The sequence below is a fragment of the Triticum urartu genome, chromosome 4 (genome assembly GCF_003073215.2).
Source record: "Triticum urartu cultivar G1812 chromosome 4, Tu2.1, whole genome shotgun sequence".
Taxonomy (NCBI): domain Eukaryota; kingdom Viridiplantae; phylum Streptophyta; class Magnoliopsida; order Poales; family Poaceae; genus Triticum; species Triticum urartu.
In genome coordinates, this window is record NC_053025.1 from 281,854,999 (window position 1) to 281,870,128 (window position 15,130).

Genomic DNA, 15,130 nt, shown 5'->3' on the forward strand with positions numbered 1-15,130 from the left:
AAAACATCCTTGTCTGGCCATGTATTCTGCTCCTTCTAGCTCGATGATCCTTGCCTTCGCATTCTTCAACTCTACCATATCATTGCACATCTGGTTCTCATGGCGTCGAATGTGCTGGTTTAACTCCTGGATGAAAGATGCAATGGATCTATCCTTCTTGGTGCTGACTAACTCCCATTGTTCATCACAGTGTCCGCAAATCTGGTAGATAGTGTCCTTGAGGTCTTCTTGATAAACTTCTCCAATGCGTCCTATGGTGATATGAGCTGCCATGCTCCTTCCTAGACTCCAGGTTGATGCATTGAAAACACTATCTATGGGCTTCGTGATTGGCGCGAATGTTCTTCCCGGAACGTGAGCTTGAATCTTCCAGCGCTCCTCTTCAGGCAGAGTGGCGTTGAAGGTTCCCGTGAATCTTGGTAATCCAATGTTCAGGTACTTGGTGACTTCCTTCAGGTGAAATCCAAATGGTGTGCCTTCATCCGGTTGAGCGTACTTAATCTTCGCGTTCGTCATCCTAATAGAGTAGAAAAGATGAGGAGTTAGAAAATGAGAAGAGAAGGGTGATCTATGGCTTTAACTTAGTGGTCGTGTCCTACAGTCAGCGTGTGCTCTGATACCATCTCTGTAGCGACCTGACCCGAATGGATCACGTCTACTGTGCTACGGTGTCATTCCTGGATCAGTAATGCTGACACCACACAGTACATCGAGGTTTTATAGCAGAGTTGCAATCACACACTTATTACATCGATGGCTGAAAAAGAACTTATTACAATAAATATGACTTAAGGCCATATTTTAAAGATAACAGCGGAAGACTTGGAAGATAAATGGGTCCATCAACTCCAGCGGCATCACTGAGTATAGAACCACGACCTAAACGCACCTCAATCGTCGTCTGAAAAGTCTGCAACATTAACGTTGCAGCCCGAAAACAGGTCAGCACATGGAATATGCTGGCAAAGTAACACATAGAGAGTAATGGGATGAAACAGCTATACTATATGCATATATGGCTGGTGGAAAGCTCTATGGTTACAGTTTTTGCGTAAAGCCAATTTTTCCCTACTGCAAAGGAATAAATTTTATTTAACTATCATGGTGGTTGTGAAACATTGAGAATGGTTGACAGCATTCTCAATCCCAATTAAAATCAATTAAAACCCAACAACATTAATTAGAAGTAACATGTGATGAGATTCACATGATATTCAAGTACTAGATACTCAAGATGTCCATAACCGGGGACACGGCTAACCATGATTAGTTTGTTACACTCTACAGAGGTTTGCGCACTTTTCCCCACAAGACTCGATCGCCTCCGTTGGATTTCTCGCACTACATGGTGTTTGAGAAACGGATGACCGAGACATAGTCTTTCAGAAGCGCTAGCACCTTACGATCGGGTAGACCGTACCACCTACATCCCCTACATCTGCTAGTCTACCACTGTAAGAGTTCGCACAACTTAATCAACTATGCCAGAGCCCATAATGGCTTGTGGCTGCACACGGAAGTTTCTAGTATGAATAATCTCATGATCCCTTTGAGCCTGGGTGGCGGTCCAAAAAACAGGCAAGTCCTGATAGACATCAGGTGCCTCAATCCACCCAGATGTGTGTTTAAGTTGCCACCTTAGATAAACCATTAAAATTATCAAATCTCACATCTGTCATGGATATCACTCACCCAATCCACGTCTACTAGCATAGCATGGCATAATAAGCAAACGTAGAAGTAACTCCCAAAGGTTTGATAATAACAGGTAATAGGTACTACCTCAATCTACTTTCCATCCCACAATTTAATTAGATCCTAATCATGCATTGTGAGAGGATGATCTAATGCAATAAAACTGGGTGTTAGAAAAGGTATGATCAAAGTGTTACTTGCCTTGCTGATATCCGCGAGTCCTAGGGTTTCGAAGTAACAAGCCGGCGCACTCCGGGTATTCTATCGCAGACAAACAAACAAGCATACAATAAGTACTCATCTAATGCACAGGTAAAAGTCAAATAATAGATCTAACCAGAAGGTTCAACTTAAGAACTCCGGTTGCAAAGAAAGAACGAAAAACAAACGGCGGAAGAAAACAACTCGGTTCTAGCAAGTTGAAACTAGGTCAAAATTTTACTGTAAAAACTTGTTCAAGTTGATTAGACGGAACGGCGGTTTCGAGACGGAAACTCCAGGCGCTTGAATCACCTGATTCCGATAAACGAGCGAAAAGAAAGACTAGAAAGAAGATCGGATCTGAGATCGCGATCGCGGAATAAATCCGACGAAAAGAAAAAGAAGAACGGTTAAACAAACAGACGTTCGTTAACCTAGAAGAATCCGGTGATCACGTTCGTTAGGACGAACGGTCCGGCGAACGGTCCAAAGCAACTAAATCGGAGAAGAAAACGAATCCGATCTAGGGTTTCGGAGAAGAAAAAAACCGAACGAAAAACCGATCTAGAAAACCGGAACGGTTTAGAGAAGAAAAGAATCGGAACGATTAGAAGAAAACGATCCGAGAAAAAGAATAGATGTAGCGCGGGGCTACCTTGGCGAGGTCTCCGGTGAACGGGGCTCCGGCGGCGTCGGCGTAGGGAGGCGGCGTGGGCAAGGTGCGGCGGCGGCGCGGGTGTGGGGTGGCGGCGCGGGTGAGGGGTGGCGGTGTGATGCGGCGCGGCGGCGGTAAGGTGCGGCGGCGGCGCGGGGTGTGGGGTGGCGGCGCAGGTGAGGCGGCGCGGCGGCGGTGACGCAGGGCGCGGTGTGATGCGGCGCGGCGGCGGTGCAAGGCGCGGTGTGGAGGGGAGCTTTGATTTGATGTGTTTAGAGGGGGGGTGTTTGGGTATTTATATTGGGGAGGGGAGGGGTTTACTTGAGGTAGAGGACAAGGAATTAGAATAGGAGTAGGAAAGATCTAGAAAATAAACGGAGTAGGACTAAAGAAAACGAAATAAGGAAAAGGGAACAAGGGGCGCCCTAGAATCCTAAAAGGATTCGGTCCTAGCAAGAGGCGGCGGCGGCCGACCGGCTCGTGGCTCGGCGCCTGGCGCCTGGGAGCGCGGCGGTAGGTGGCTTGGCTTGGGCCTTTGGCCCAAGGCGCTGCTCATTTTTTTTTAAATAGTTTCCTCGCGCAGAAAAAAAAACAAAAAAGGATCTAAACGAACTCCGAAAAATTTAAAGTAAATTTTCCCCGACTCCTAAAAATGAGCCGAACAAAATGAACTTTTCTCCGGACCTAAAATGCAATTTTTGAAAACGCGCATTTTTCCCTATCCAAATAAAATGCAAATAAAACTCCGGCAAACAACAATTGATCTATTTATTATATCTTCATTTTTCCTAAATTTGGGAAAGTCATATTATTCCCTCTCTCATATATTTTCTGACACCGGAAATATTATTGAAGACAAAATAAATAAATCAAATGATCCTATTTTCAAAATTCGAGAGAACTCTCAAATATGAAAATAACGAAATCTCCAACTCTCTCTGAGGGTCCTTGAGTTGCGTGAAATTTCTAGGATCAACCAAAATGCAAGAAAATATGATATGCATATGATCTAGTGTATAACATTCCAAATTGAAAATTTGGGATGTTACACAACGCTATAAGAGGGGCTGAGCAAAGCGGTAACATAGCCATATAACGGTTTGCTACGACAAGGTGGGTTAGAGTTTTGACATGGCAATATGGGAGGCATGATATAGCAAGTGATAGGTATCGCGACATAGCAAAAGAGCGAGCAACTAGCAAGCAAAGAAAGAAGTGATTTCGAGGGTATGGTCATCTTGCCTGCAAAGTTCTCTGAGTTGAGGTAAGCTTGATCCTTGTAAGCGTACTCAATGGGTTCCTCGATCACGTACTCGTCTCCCAGCTCTACCCAAGGCAAGAACACAAGCAAAGGAAACCACAATCAACCATGGTACAATGCGCAAGCAACATGATGCAAAACATGGCATGATATGCAGGATGTGATATGCAATGCATATGCGTGCTCCGGAAAGAAAAGATTGAACCATGCCTCAACTTGGCAAAGCAAGTGTGCCGCTGGAAAGATGAGTTGATTTCGGTCGAAATCGATATAAAGATCACCAGAATCGGATGCACGGTTTGCAAATGGCAAGCAAAACAAGAATGTCACAATTATGCGACTAACAGCACGATGCCACCTAAAATGCAACAAGAAACTAAGCTACTGCACTCTAACATAGCAACAAAGCACATGGCAGTGATCTACTCAAGATGCTTGACAAAAGATGAACACTCAGCTACTGCTAAATCACACAATAGCAGGTTCAAACAAGCATGGCAAAAGTGCAAAAGATAACAGCATCACAGACTGTGAAAATAACAACATGCCAGGAATTAACATCAGGAAGCAATGTTTAGAGCAAGATAACAACATGCTACAGGAACATATCATGGCAAACAAGGCATGGCATGAATCTACTCAAAGCATAGGACAAAAGTCCCTTACTGACCATAAGCCAAAAAGGATCAGAAGATATGATGGCACCTATGTAAACATAGCAAGTTTCGTTAACAGATTCAGTCTTAGCAGAAAACTGGACATGACAAAAACAGAATTATGAAGGCATGTTTGCGAGCTTGATTCACTCAACACAAGGCATTGCATGGCAAGATAAGCATAGCAATAGTAATAAGACATGTTTAAGAAGCTAAACATGGCAAGAACAATCTCATAACATGCATGGATCAACTACAACAACCTTGGCAAAATTAATTAACACGTAAACAGTGTGTCAGGAACATTTTATAGCAAAAGTAGAGCAAGATTGAGTCATGCTAGACCACTCCATAAATGCAAACAGAGGCATGGATGGATAGAGCACAACCATATGTCCAAATCATCCTTACTGAACATATTCAAAAGAAGCATGGATCTCTCTGTAGCAACATGAATACATGGCATAAACATAACATCAGGAAAATGACTTGGTGAAATTCTAAGTCCCTGAAATCAGCAATATCACGAGAGCTACTTTGCATGCATGTGCTAGTCACCACAAAGATCACAAAAATACATGGCATACACCCCTGTAAAGATGGCATGACATAGCCCAAAACACATGTAGAACTCATGCTCATATGCAGCACACAATAAACATGGCAAAAATGACAAATGCTCAAGATCTGCTAAGAAAAAGGAACTAACATTTTATAGCACTCTTGCATCAACAATTTGGGCATCAAGATGGACTCAAACAAGCATGGCACAATGTAACAAAATGAAGAGCACATTCAGATGAACAATTTGATACGCCCAAAATGGAGCTACGGGCACAGAGTTATGGCATGATGAAGGGAGCATAAAATTAACCAAAAAAGGGACTTAGTGGAAAAGTGGACCTCGGGATCTAGGGTTTCCGGCTCGCGAACCGAGGTGGCCGGAGTAGCTCGCCGGAGTTGGAGGTCACGGTGGCGGCGGGACTTGCCGGATCCGAGGCCGGTGTGGATCGCCGGAGTGGGGCCGGCTGGATCCGGGCTGCGGGATCATCCGAGCAGCGCCGCCGGGGCCGCGATGAAGGAGGAGTCGTCGTCCTCGACGATAGCGACGACGACGACGCGCCACCGCCACCCGTCCGTCATGGCGACGCCGGGCAGGGGTCCAGCAGGGACGGCCGCGTCAAGGAGGAGAAGGCCAACGATGATAACGGCGGCGAGGATGACAACGACCACGACGACTACTCGACGTTCAACGATTTCTTTTTTTAGTTTATATTTGCTATGTACCGCGTCGCGAACATGTCTAATATATGTCAAAGTTTGCCGAAATTTAGCCGTGTTTAACCGAACTTCGTTCAACGTTTTTTTTTTGAAAAAATTAGACGCGTCTGGTGGCGGCCCTCGGGCCGGCGACTGGGGACCAACTCGCCCCCAGGCCCTTTTTTTACGCCGGCTAGCCTCCGGGTGGCGATTTTAGGCGCCTCTGGGGGGCCAACGGCCGGAGATGCTCTAAGCTAGCTAGGGTAGTAGTAGGTGATGAATTTTGTAAGGTTTGGTCCCTCATTTCGTTCTTTCTGTTTTGTCGGATGAGATTCCGAACTTCGTAAGTTAAATAAAGCGCAACTTTGATTAAGAAAAATTGCTCAAACACACACATAAAAAAACACAGCTCAAAACACAAAATATACTCATAAAACCAGGAGAGCAGAAGAGAATGATAAAAATAAGTAAAATTCCTCTTCCCCTCGCCGCTGCCTGCCGCCGCCGTTGTTGAAGCTAAAGGGAAGAGGAGGGGGAGGACGACCACCGGGCGCCCTGCTGCCTCCGGCACTAGCTGCGGCCTGCTGCCGCTACACAGCCTCGTGCGCTGTGCGCTAATCGCCGCCCCGGAGGCGGCGGCGGCCCTGCGGTTGGCTGGTTGCGGGAGACCGATGGCGCCGGCGAGGAGGAAGCGCGGCGCATCTGCGGCTGCTGCAGCGGCGGCGGCCGCGGCGCAGTGGAAGGTCGGCGACCTGGTGCTCGCCAAGATGAAGGGCTTCCCCGCGTGGCCAGCCATGGTGAGTTCGGGCTTCTTTCTCATCTGTAGCCTCGTACGCAGTTGTCCGGGTAGCCTGTGGCTTGGGAACTCGGGTTAGCTTGCTTAGGGTTTCGTTCCAGGGTGGAAGGCGGGCCTTGTGGGGCCTGCCATGCTGCCATTTTGGCCAAATCTTAGGTTCTTCGATGGCCTCTTGCCCCGATTTGATTGTTTTAGCTGTTAACCTGTTCTAGTTTTTGTGCTTTTCTTGCCGCTTACCAGTGAGATTTGGTATGCACACGGTTTAGGATACGGAAAAATGGATCTTTGAGTCAGAGAAGCTGTTTCTTGTTTCATTTTCCCGAGCTTTTGAAATTAGGTGATATTCCTATGTTTTATCGCAGCTTAACTAGTTTCATTTCTTGTTTTCCTTCTTCTTTCTTCTAGCTGCTGGTTTTTTTATTGATAATATTTGGCGTTGCTGGTAATTTAGAGTTTAAAGGAACTGGGAATCATGTAGGATTTGAGTGATATGTCTTAACTCTGTTTGGACTTTGGATATATATACATCCCTGCGCCTGCTGTTCGAAGTTTGTTAGTTACATAATGTGCTCTTTATTCATTGTGATTTGTTCAAGTTTATTAGATGCATAGGTTCCAATTTGTGTTTTGCTCTTAGGACCCATTAGTACCTGTTTACACTGGTGCAAGGTTCTTTGTGACTTGTGAACAAATTGTGATTTCACTTTGGCATGTTAAATGCGAACTTTTGATTGCTTGCTTGGCATTAATGGATCTTCAAGATAGGGATAAATAACTAAACTATGACCCGACCTTATGTTGGCCCTTGGACCACCTTGTTTACACTGGTGCAAGGTTCTCTGTGATTTCTGAACAACTTATGGTTTCACTTTGGCATGTTAAATGCAATCTTTTAATTGCTTGATTAGCATTAATGGATCTCCAGAGACAGGGATAATAAGTACCTAAGCTATGACCCGTCCTTGTGTTGGCCCTTGAACTTTTTTGCTCATTGGATTAATCCCTATTTATTTACTTTTGTCCAGGAATATCGGTTATCTTCAATATTTTCTTCTTTGGGACATAACCTTGTCCAAAGTTCTTGTTCAGTTAATGAATTCATTGAGCTGTAATAAGTGCGTGATGCATATGTTATTTTTGTTATAAGTGGTTTGGCTTAGAGCTAAAAAAATCAAACTGTATATTGGTGTTTCATGGTTGGCAGTTTACTTCATAAACCTTCTGCATTTGATTCTCATCATTGGCTAATGTTTGCATGACTCAACAAATTTCCTTCTCAACGTTGTTTTCAATAGTTACACTCGCTGCACAAGTATTCTCGAAAGTGAAAACTTCTAATGTTAGTATCACACTCGCTGCATGCTGCATACTTGGTTAAGCTATTCGTTTGCTGAGATGCTTAGAGCATCTACAACCACGATTGCCAAATTTGGCACCCTATATGTCCGCGGACGCGCCCGAGTGTGTCTGTGGACAGTGGCCGGTCACCCCCCATATCTCCACATCCGTAGCCGTCCTCCTCAAATGTCCGTCCGCCCCCAAAGCCATACAACCCATGCAACGTGTTCCGCATTTACATAGATGCAATTTGAACATAGCAATAGCAAACATATATTGGGGGATAGCAAGTTTCATCATCACATAGATACAACCAGACAGAGTGTTCATCACCTAGTTACGATAAAAGATAGATAGATACTTGTGGAGGAAGAGGCCGCGAGACTTCACCACTTCCTTGCCGGCCGCTTCCTCTTGGGGTCTTCGGAGTGATGGGTAGTCCTCGGTGTAGGCGCCGGCGGCTGAAGGGGCGGTATCGTCGTTGGTAGTTCTGTTGTCGGAGGAGGATGAGCGGATCCCAGCCAGACGCCGGGCGGCGCGGGCGTGCCCTCGCGAGACGGGCGGCTTTCTTCACGGCAGCCGCCTTTTGCCTTGCGAGGTGCTTGGACTCCTTGATTATGATGCGGAGTGCCGTCGCATTTTTTGCGGCGGCAGCGACGGGCGTCCGTCTCCGCTGAGGTGAAAGGACCGGAGGATGACGTCGATGGATGATCTCGTCATCGTTGGTGGCGGGCAAAAGCGGCTCTGGCGCGGAATTGTAAGATCCGCAGCTGGACCGGCTGGAGGCGGTCTGCGCCGCCCTCTGCCTTGGATGGCGATAGGCCCACGCCTTTGACTCGGGCAGCCGCGACCATTGGTTCGGCGATGCTGGGGACAAGCACTCAGCGCCGCCCGAGAGTAGTGGCTGGAGGTGCTGGGTGCCATCGGTTGCCAGCTGCCTGGCGAAAACTGCAACATGCGGTCGCAGGCTGACGCGGAGCCGCAGCTGCCCCTCCGGGCCATCGAGGAGGCTGTGGAGCTTGAGCTCCTGCTCCTATCCATCAGTGACCGGCGGAGGGCAATGCGGAATGCGAGCTCCTCGTCGTCTGGAGAGGACGAGCTGGAATCCTTCTTGACGAGTGCCGCACAATTGATTGTCTCGGATTCGCTGCCGGATCTGCTGCCATGGTGAAGGAGAGAGTACGAGGAGGGGAGGAGACGGGGCAGTGTAGACGGAGCAGTCAAGAAGAGTGAGGACTTTGACTAGAGTTTGGTCCGGGTGGGGTATTGGTGGGGGCGGGGTGGGCTATCGTAGGCCGGATCGACGTGGCGGACGCGTCCAGTACGCCCCAGATACGGGCTATGTTTGGGGAGTGCCGGTAAGCCCACACGTTTGGGCTGACTATGCGAGGTCCAGTTGGGTGGCAATTTGCTCTCTGGGCAGTGATCGGGCAGGTTGCCCGGATGCCCGGATGTTTGGGGACGATATGAGGGCTCTGGCTGTAGATGCTCTTAGTAACTATTCTATATGTTCAGTTGAACTCGAAACTGTCATAGACATCCTGCATAAATGATAAAGAAAGCTCTAGGCGCTAATTGTGTGTCTTCCCACTGCATAGTGCTTATCTCGCCTAAGCGAACGCCTAGCACGATTAAGCGCTAGGCATTTTGTTGTCCCCTCGCGCCTTTTTTCACTGTCCTGCATACTTCCTTAATCGCTGTGTGGCTGTATTTACCAAGGAGTTATTAAGTTAACTGCAGAATGTGCTAATTTGTTCCTTTGCTGATGTTAGACTATTTCTGTGAGGGAGAAAGTTTGACATAAATTATTTTCCTTGTGTTTCAGTTTATTTTATTTGAATTTGCTATTTGCATGCTTTGCAGATAAGTGAACCAGAGCAATGGGGTCTACCTTCTGTTAAAAATAAGCGTCTGGTCTACTTCTATGGAACTAAACAGATGTAAGTTCTGTTTTGAATGAAACCTTTCATTTTTGTATGGAGTTCAGAAGCTGCTTGTATCTACCTCCATCTGTTTAGTGTGCGTTGAAGTTTTTCTATGGCTCATCTGCTTTGTCTTTATAATTGGACAATTGGTTATATATGGAGTACTTGTTATGGTAAAAAAGAATGTTGCATATCTTTGTAAGTATGTTTTCTTGGGTTATTATGTCAGTGCCTACTTACTATTTGCGCACCACTTTACTTTCCTGAGTAAATAATGTTGTTTATCCAGCTATAAGTTGCAGATTAGATAGATACTTTAGCATGGATTAACATCTGGTTGTCAAAACCTGTTATTTTATTTCTTTCTGTAATTTGCACGTGCCTATTTCTTAGTTCAACAAATATATATAGGATAAACTTAAGGTTGTTAACTCTGGACAATCCACTTAACTGGAAAAATTACATGCCATGGGTAAGAGAAATCAAACTACACATTTAGGGCGTGTTCGGAATCTATCTAGCTTCTTAAAACTTCACAAATCCAGCTTCTAGAGCTAGCTTCTCACTTCACCTGGCAATTCCGACGCGTTCTGCACGCTTGACAGCTTCTCCCAGCACTTGTACAATACCATCACCAGCCATAGGGAAGATGCAAAGGCGAGCTCACCTTGGGTTGGGGCGAGGGGGCGAGGGCGAGGAGGCTGGCTCAAAGGAAGACATGGTGAGCACCGGCATCAATGGCGTCAAGGTGGGCGTCTCCTGCCGGTGGGGTTGCTGCTCCTGGCTGGCGGCGCTGGAAAGTGCTCATTCGGGACGGGATCCGGCGGGAACGGGGCTGGAATGGTCGGATCTACTGGCGGAGAGGCTCGCCGGCCGACGAAGGGGTGGAATCGGGCGTGGCGGCGGCGACCGGCGGCGCTGGGTAGGTCACGAGCAGAAGAGATGTCGAGGGAGAGAGGGGAACAGGCGTCGGGGCTGAGCCGTGCGAATCGTTTTTTCGACTTGGCGGTGGCATCCCCTTGTAATTATGCCGAACTCCTCACTTCTCGTTTTCCTGGTCTATCCTGGAGCTGTGATTTTGGTGCTTTTTGTTTTTACATTGGACTCCGGCTGTGCTTCTCGAAGCTAGCTTCTTCGAGATTTTTCGTTCGGCTCAGCTCCGCTCCAGCTTTTTGTGAAGCGTGGGGCAGGAGGACATCCGAACACACCCTTAGGCCAATCTCTTGAAAAAATTGGAGTTATACTGAGCATTGAGAAAAGCACAATTAGTTTCCGGCACAGTCCTCTCTTTGTTCTAGTGTCTGAGAAAGTCACACTATCAACATGTTCAGTTCAAGTTATCATATGGAGTTTTTGACAACCAATAATACAATGGTGTACAAGCCAGGGGAAGAACCTGCTCCTCGACCTTTAGGAGTAGAATAATTCCTTATTTCTCCCTTTCTTAAAATGTGCTTCTCTGTTGGCCTAAAAAATATATTTCTTCCCTATTTGGCACCATGGAAAAATTATATGCCATGGGTAAGAGAAATCAAACTACACATTTAGGCCAATCTCTTGAAAATATTGGAGTTATATTGAGCATTGAGAAAAGTACAATTAGTTTCTGGCACTACTCTCTCTGTCGCTCGCACTACCAACATGTTCAATTTGTTTCGAGAAAACGCAAAAGAATTTGTGTTTCATTATATTGAACCGGAAGATATCGGGGGTACAACCTCCAGAAAGGAGGGACACGCGCGCACTCACACACCGGACCGTCCTCGCCAAGCGACTACAACTAGGTAAGGAGGTGCCCTCAACTACAGACACGCAGCAACATTAGGCCTCGCCCAGCCTTGCCTCCAGCCAAAAATGGTGAGGCGCCGAGACTCGGAGCAACGGGGCAGCATCACCGCTCCAGGGATGATTGCAGCTCCAGGACTGCCTAGCAAGGTTTTTGAGTCGCCGACTAATCGCAGACTAATCGCCGACTAATCGCCAAGTCGTTGGAGCGAGGTTGGCTTGCGCAGGCGACTTGGCTTGAGGAGCGAGTCGCGCGACTGGTAGGCTAGTCGACGATTAGTCGACGACTAGTCGGGCGACTAGGACCTCAGAGCAGGGCGGCTTGCTTCAGCAAGGCCAAGGGAGGGAAGACTGGGAAGGTGAGGAGGCCAGAGTTCGAGGGAGGGGAGGAGGAGACGAAGCTGGAGAGTGCGCCGCATGTACGAGGAGAAGCACGGAAGAGACGAAGGAGAAAGGCACATGGGAGCAGATGCACGGTTCAGATTAGAGCATATGGACGGTTGGGATTTTTATCTGGAAGCTAGGGTTGTTAGAGTTATAATATAAGTCATGTACTCCTTTGTATTTATCCCGTTGTATAAGGGGTTTCCTGCATATGTTCCACACTGTACATGTATATATATATCGGCCTATGGCCTCATGGGAATACAAGTTGCATATTCCTAACATGGTATTAGAGCTAGGTCAATTTTTTTGCACGCTGCAACTCGTGCGTTTGATCCGTCTATTCGATCGAAGCAATCGATCTCTACCCTCGCTCGATCTCCTCTCCGTCTGCTCGATCGAAGCAGGGGGCTCGTCCCGCAGGCGCCTCCGATCTCCTCTCCAGCTGGCCGCTCGCAGGGCTCCCGCTGCCGGCCCGTCTTGCTCAGAGTCGCCCAGCCACCCGTCAGATCGTCCCAGGGGGCTCGTCCAGTAGGTGCCCCCGATCTCCAGCCGGCTTCCGCTGCTACAGGCCCGTCCCGATCCGATCCCGATCGCCAGCGCCTGATCCCGATTGCCAGCGCCTGATCCCGATCCGATTAATCCCGATCGCCAGCGCCTGATCCCGATCGCCAGCGCCTGATCCCGCTTCGATCTCCTGCTGCCGGCCCGTCCCTATCTTCCGCTCGATCCGTCCCCAGCCAGCGCCTGATCCCGATCTGGTCGCTCTCGTCGGATCTAAAAAAAATGTCTGCTGCATCGGGCTATGTTGCTGTCCCTCGCTGTCCGGTGATCTTTGATGGTACTAACTACACCGAGTTCACTGGCTTCATGCGCATTCACATGCGTGGCATCCGTCTTTGGGGTGTTCTTTCTGGCGAGGTCTGCTGTCCGCCACGTCCAGTTCCTCCGGTGGCCCCCACTCCGCCAACTCCATCGGTTCTTCCTACGGATGCTAATCAGGCCGCTAAGGATGCGGCTAAGGTTGCTGATGAGGCTGCTGATCGTGCTTATGATGAGAGGGTTTTGGCTTATGAGGAGGCTCTTCAGACGTATCATGGTGCTCTGTCTGTTTACACCCAGTGGCTTGATGATGATGCTCGTGCTGCAGCTGTTCTCACTGCTAGTGTTCTGCCTCAGTTTGCTTCTGAATTTCTGGGTCTTTCTACTGTCTTTGAGATGTGGACCCGTCTTCGTGAGCGCTATCAGCCCTCTGGTGATGCCTTATACCTCTCTGTGAGCCGTCAGGAGCATGCTCTTCAGCAGGGTGACTCTACTGTTGATGACTTCTATGCACAGAGTTCTGCTATCTGGCGCCAGCTTGATTCTCTCCGTAGTGCTGGGTGTCGTACCTGCCCCTGTTGCCAGGCTGTCCAGGCCAATTTAGAGTTTCATCGCGTCTATGAGTTCTTGTCTCGGCTCCGTCAGGAGTTTGAGCCCCGGCGTGCTCAGTTGTTTGCTCGTGGCCGTATTTCTCTCATGGAGGCGCTTTCTGAGATTCGTGCTGAGGAGACTCGCTTACGTGGTGCTGGTTTGCTGGCGGTTCCCTCTGTGCTCGCTACTCGTGTTCCTACGCCACTTGCTCCACCGACCCCTTCTCGCTCGAGTGCTCCGCCGCTCTTGCCCACTACTTCTGGAGGCTCAGGTCGCCCCCGTCCACATTGCGCCTATTGCAACAGTGATGGTCATCTTGAGTCTCAGTGCTACACGAAGAAGAAACACATGCGCAAGGCTCGATCATCATCTTCAGGGACTTCGTCATCTACCTCGACAGCTTCAGCCATTGCTTTGACTGAGCAGGATATTCTGAGACTTAAGCGTCTGCTCGCGGCTTCAGGTTCTTCCTCGACGGGTACTGCCGGTTCTGTGACTGATGCTTCCCGCACTGAGCAATCACCCTCTACACAGTCAGGTACATCCCCATGGGTTCTGGACTCTGGAGCTTCTTTTCATATGTCTTCTCATTCTTCCACTTTGTCCTCTCTTCGATCACTGGCTTCTCCTATTCATGTCTTCACTGCTGATGGTACTCCACTTTCTGTTGCTAGTAGAGGCAATCTTACTACTCCTTATTCTGTTCCTGATGTTGCTCATGTTCCTCGACTTACCATGAATTTGTTTTCTGCTGGTCAACTTACGGATTCTGGTTGTCGCGTCATCCTTGACGTTGACTCTTGTTCTGTCCAGGACCGTCACACGCACACTCTGGTTGGGGCTGGCCCTCGCCGCCGTGATTCTCAGGGTCTTTGGGAGTTGGACTGGCTTCATGTTCCTTCTGCTGCCACCACCATCGCCAGTTCTTCCGCTTCTGTCGCCTCTGTCACTGGTTCCTTCCAGCAGTGGCATCATCGACTTGGTCATCTGTGTGGTTCTCGGTTGTCTTCTTTAGTTCGTCGAGGTCTTCTGGGGTCTGTCTCAGGAGATGTCTCTTTAGAGTGTCAGGGTTGTCGTCTTGGCAAGCAGATTCAGTTACCATATTCACATAGTGAGTCAGTGTCTAAGCGTCCTTTCGATTTAGTCCATTCTGATGTATGGGGTCCGGCCCCTTTCGCTTCGAAAGGTGGTCATAAATACTATATTATTTTCATAGATGATTTCTCTCGTTACACATGGCTTTATTTCATGACTTCTCGTTCTGAGGTGTTGTCTATTTATCAGCGTTTTGCTGCCATGGTTCATACTCAGTTCTCTTCACCCATTCGTGTTTTTCGTGCTGACTCCGCTGGCGAGTATATCTCTAAGATGTTGCGTGGTGTTCTTGCTGAGCACGGGACTCTCTCTCAATTCTCTTGTCCTGGTGCTCATGCTCAGAATGGTGTGGCTGAGCGAAAGCATCGACATCTTCTTGAGACGGCTCGTGCATTGATGATTGCTGCCTCTCTCCCGCCTCATTTTTGGGCTGAGGCCGTCTCCACATCCACCTATCTTATCAATATACAGCCTTCCGCTGCTCTACAGGGTGGTGTTCCTTTCGAGCGACTTTTTGATCGTTCTCCCGATTATTCGATGCTTCGCTTGTTTGGTTGTGTTTGCTATGTTCTTCTTGTCCCTCGCGAACGCACCAAACTGACCGCTCAATCTGTTGAGTGTGTCTTCTTAGGCTACAGTGATGAGCATAAGGGCTATCGTTGTTGG

The 15,130-nt window shown here is 48.2% G+C and overlaps 2 protein-coding genes across 2 annotated transcripts in view; both read left to right on the forward strand.

Moving 5' to 3' along the window:
- The first annotated feature begins 6,140 nt into the window (after positions 1-6,140).
- Positions 6,141-15,130, forward strand: part of LOC125551487 (protein HUA2-LIKE 2-like) — a 38,084-nt gene continuing 29,094 nt past the window's right edge. The window contains 2 exon segments of the mRNA XM_048714744.1: positions 6,141-6,525; positions 9,726-9,802. Coding sequence (XP_048570701.1) covers positions 6,400-6,525; positions 9,726-9,802 — 203 coding nt within the window. The 5' untranslated portion in view covers positions 6,141-6,399.
- Positions 9,730-14,310, forward strand: LOC125551488. The gene is made up of 2 exons (XM_048714745.1): positions 9,730-13,907; positions 14,183-14,310. The coding sequence occupies exons 1-2, from the start codon at positions 12,743-12,745 to the stop codon at positions 14,227-14,229; spliced, it is 1,212 nt and encodes a 403-aa protein (XP_048570702.1). The 5' UTR covers positions 9,730-12,742; the 3' UTR covers positions 14,230-14,310.

Bases quoted from the DNA above. Each gene is read 5' to 3' on its own strand.
- LOC125551488 (XM_048714745.1), top strand. From the start codon at position 12,743: ATGTCTGCTGCATCGGGCTATGTTGCTGTCCCTCGCTGTCCGGTGATC. The intron at 13,908-14,182 runs GTACATCCCCAT...TGTTCTGTCCAG, and splicing joins ATCACCCTCTACACAGTCAG to GACCGTCACACGCACACTCT.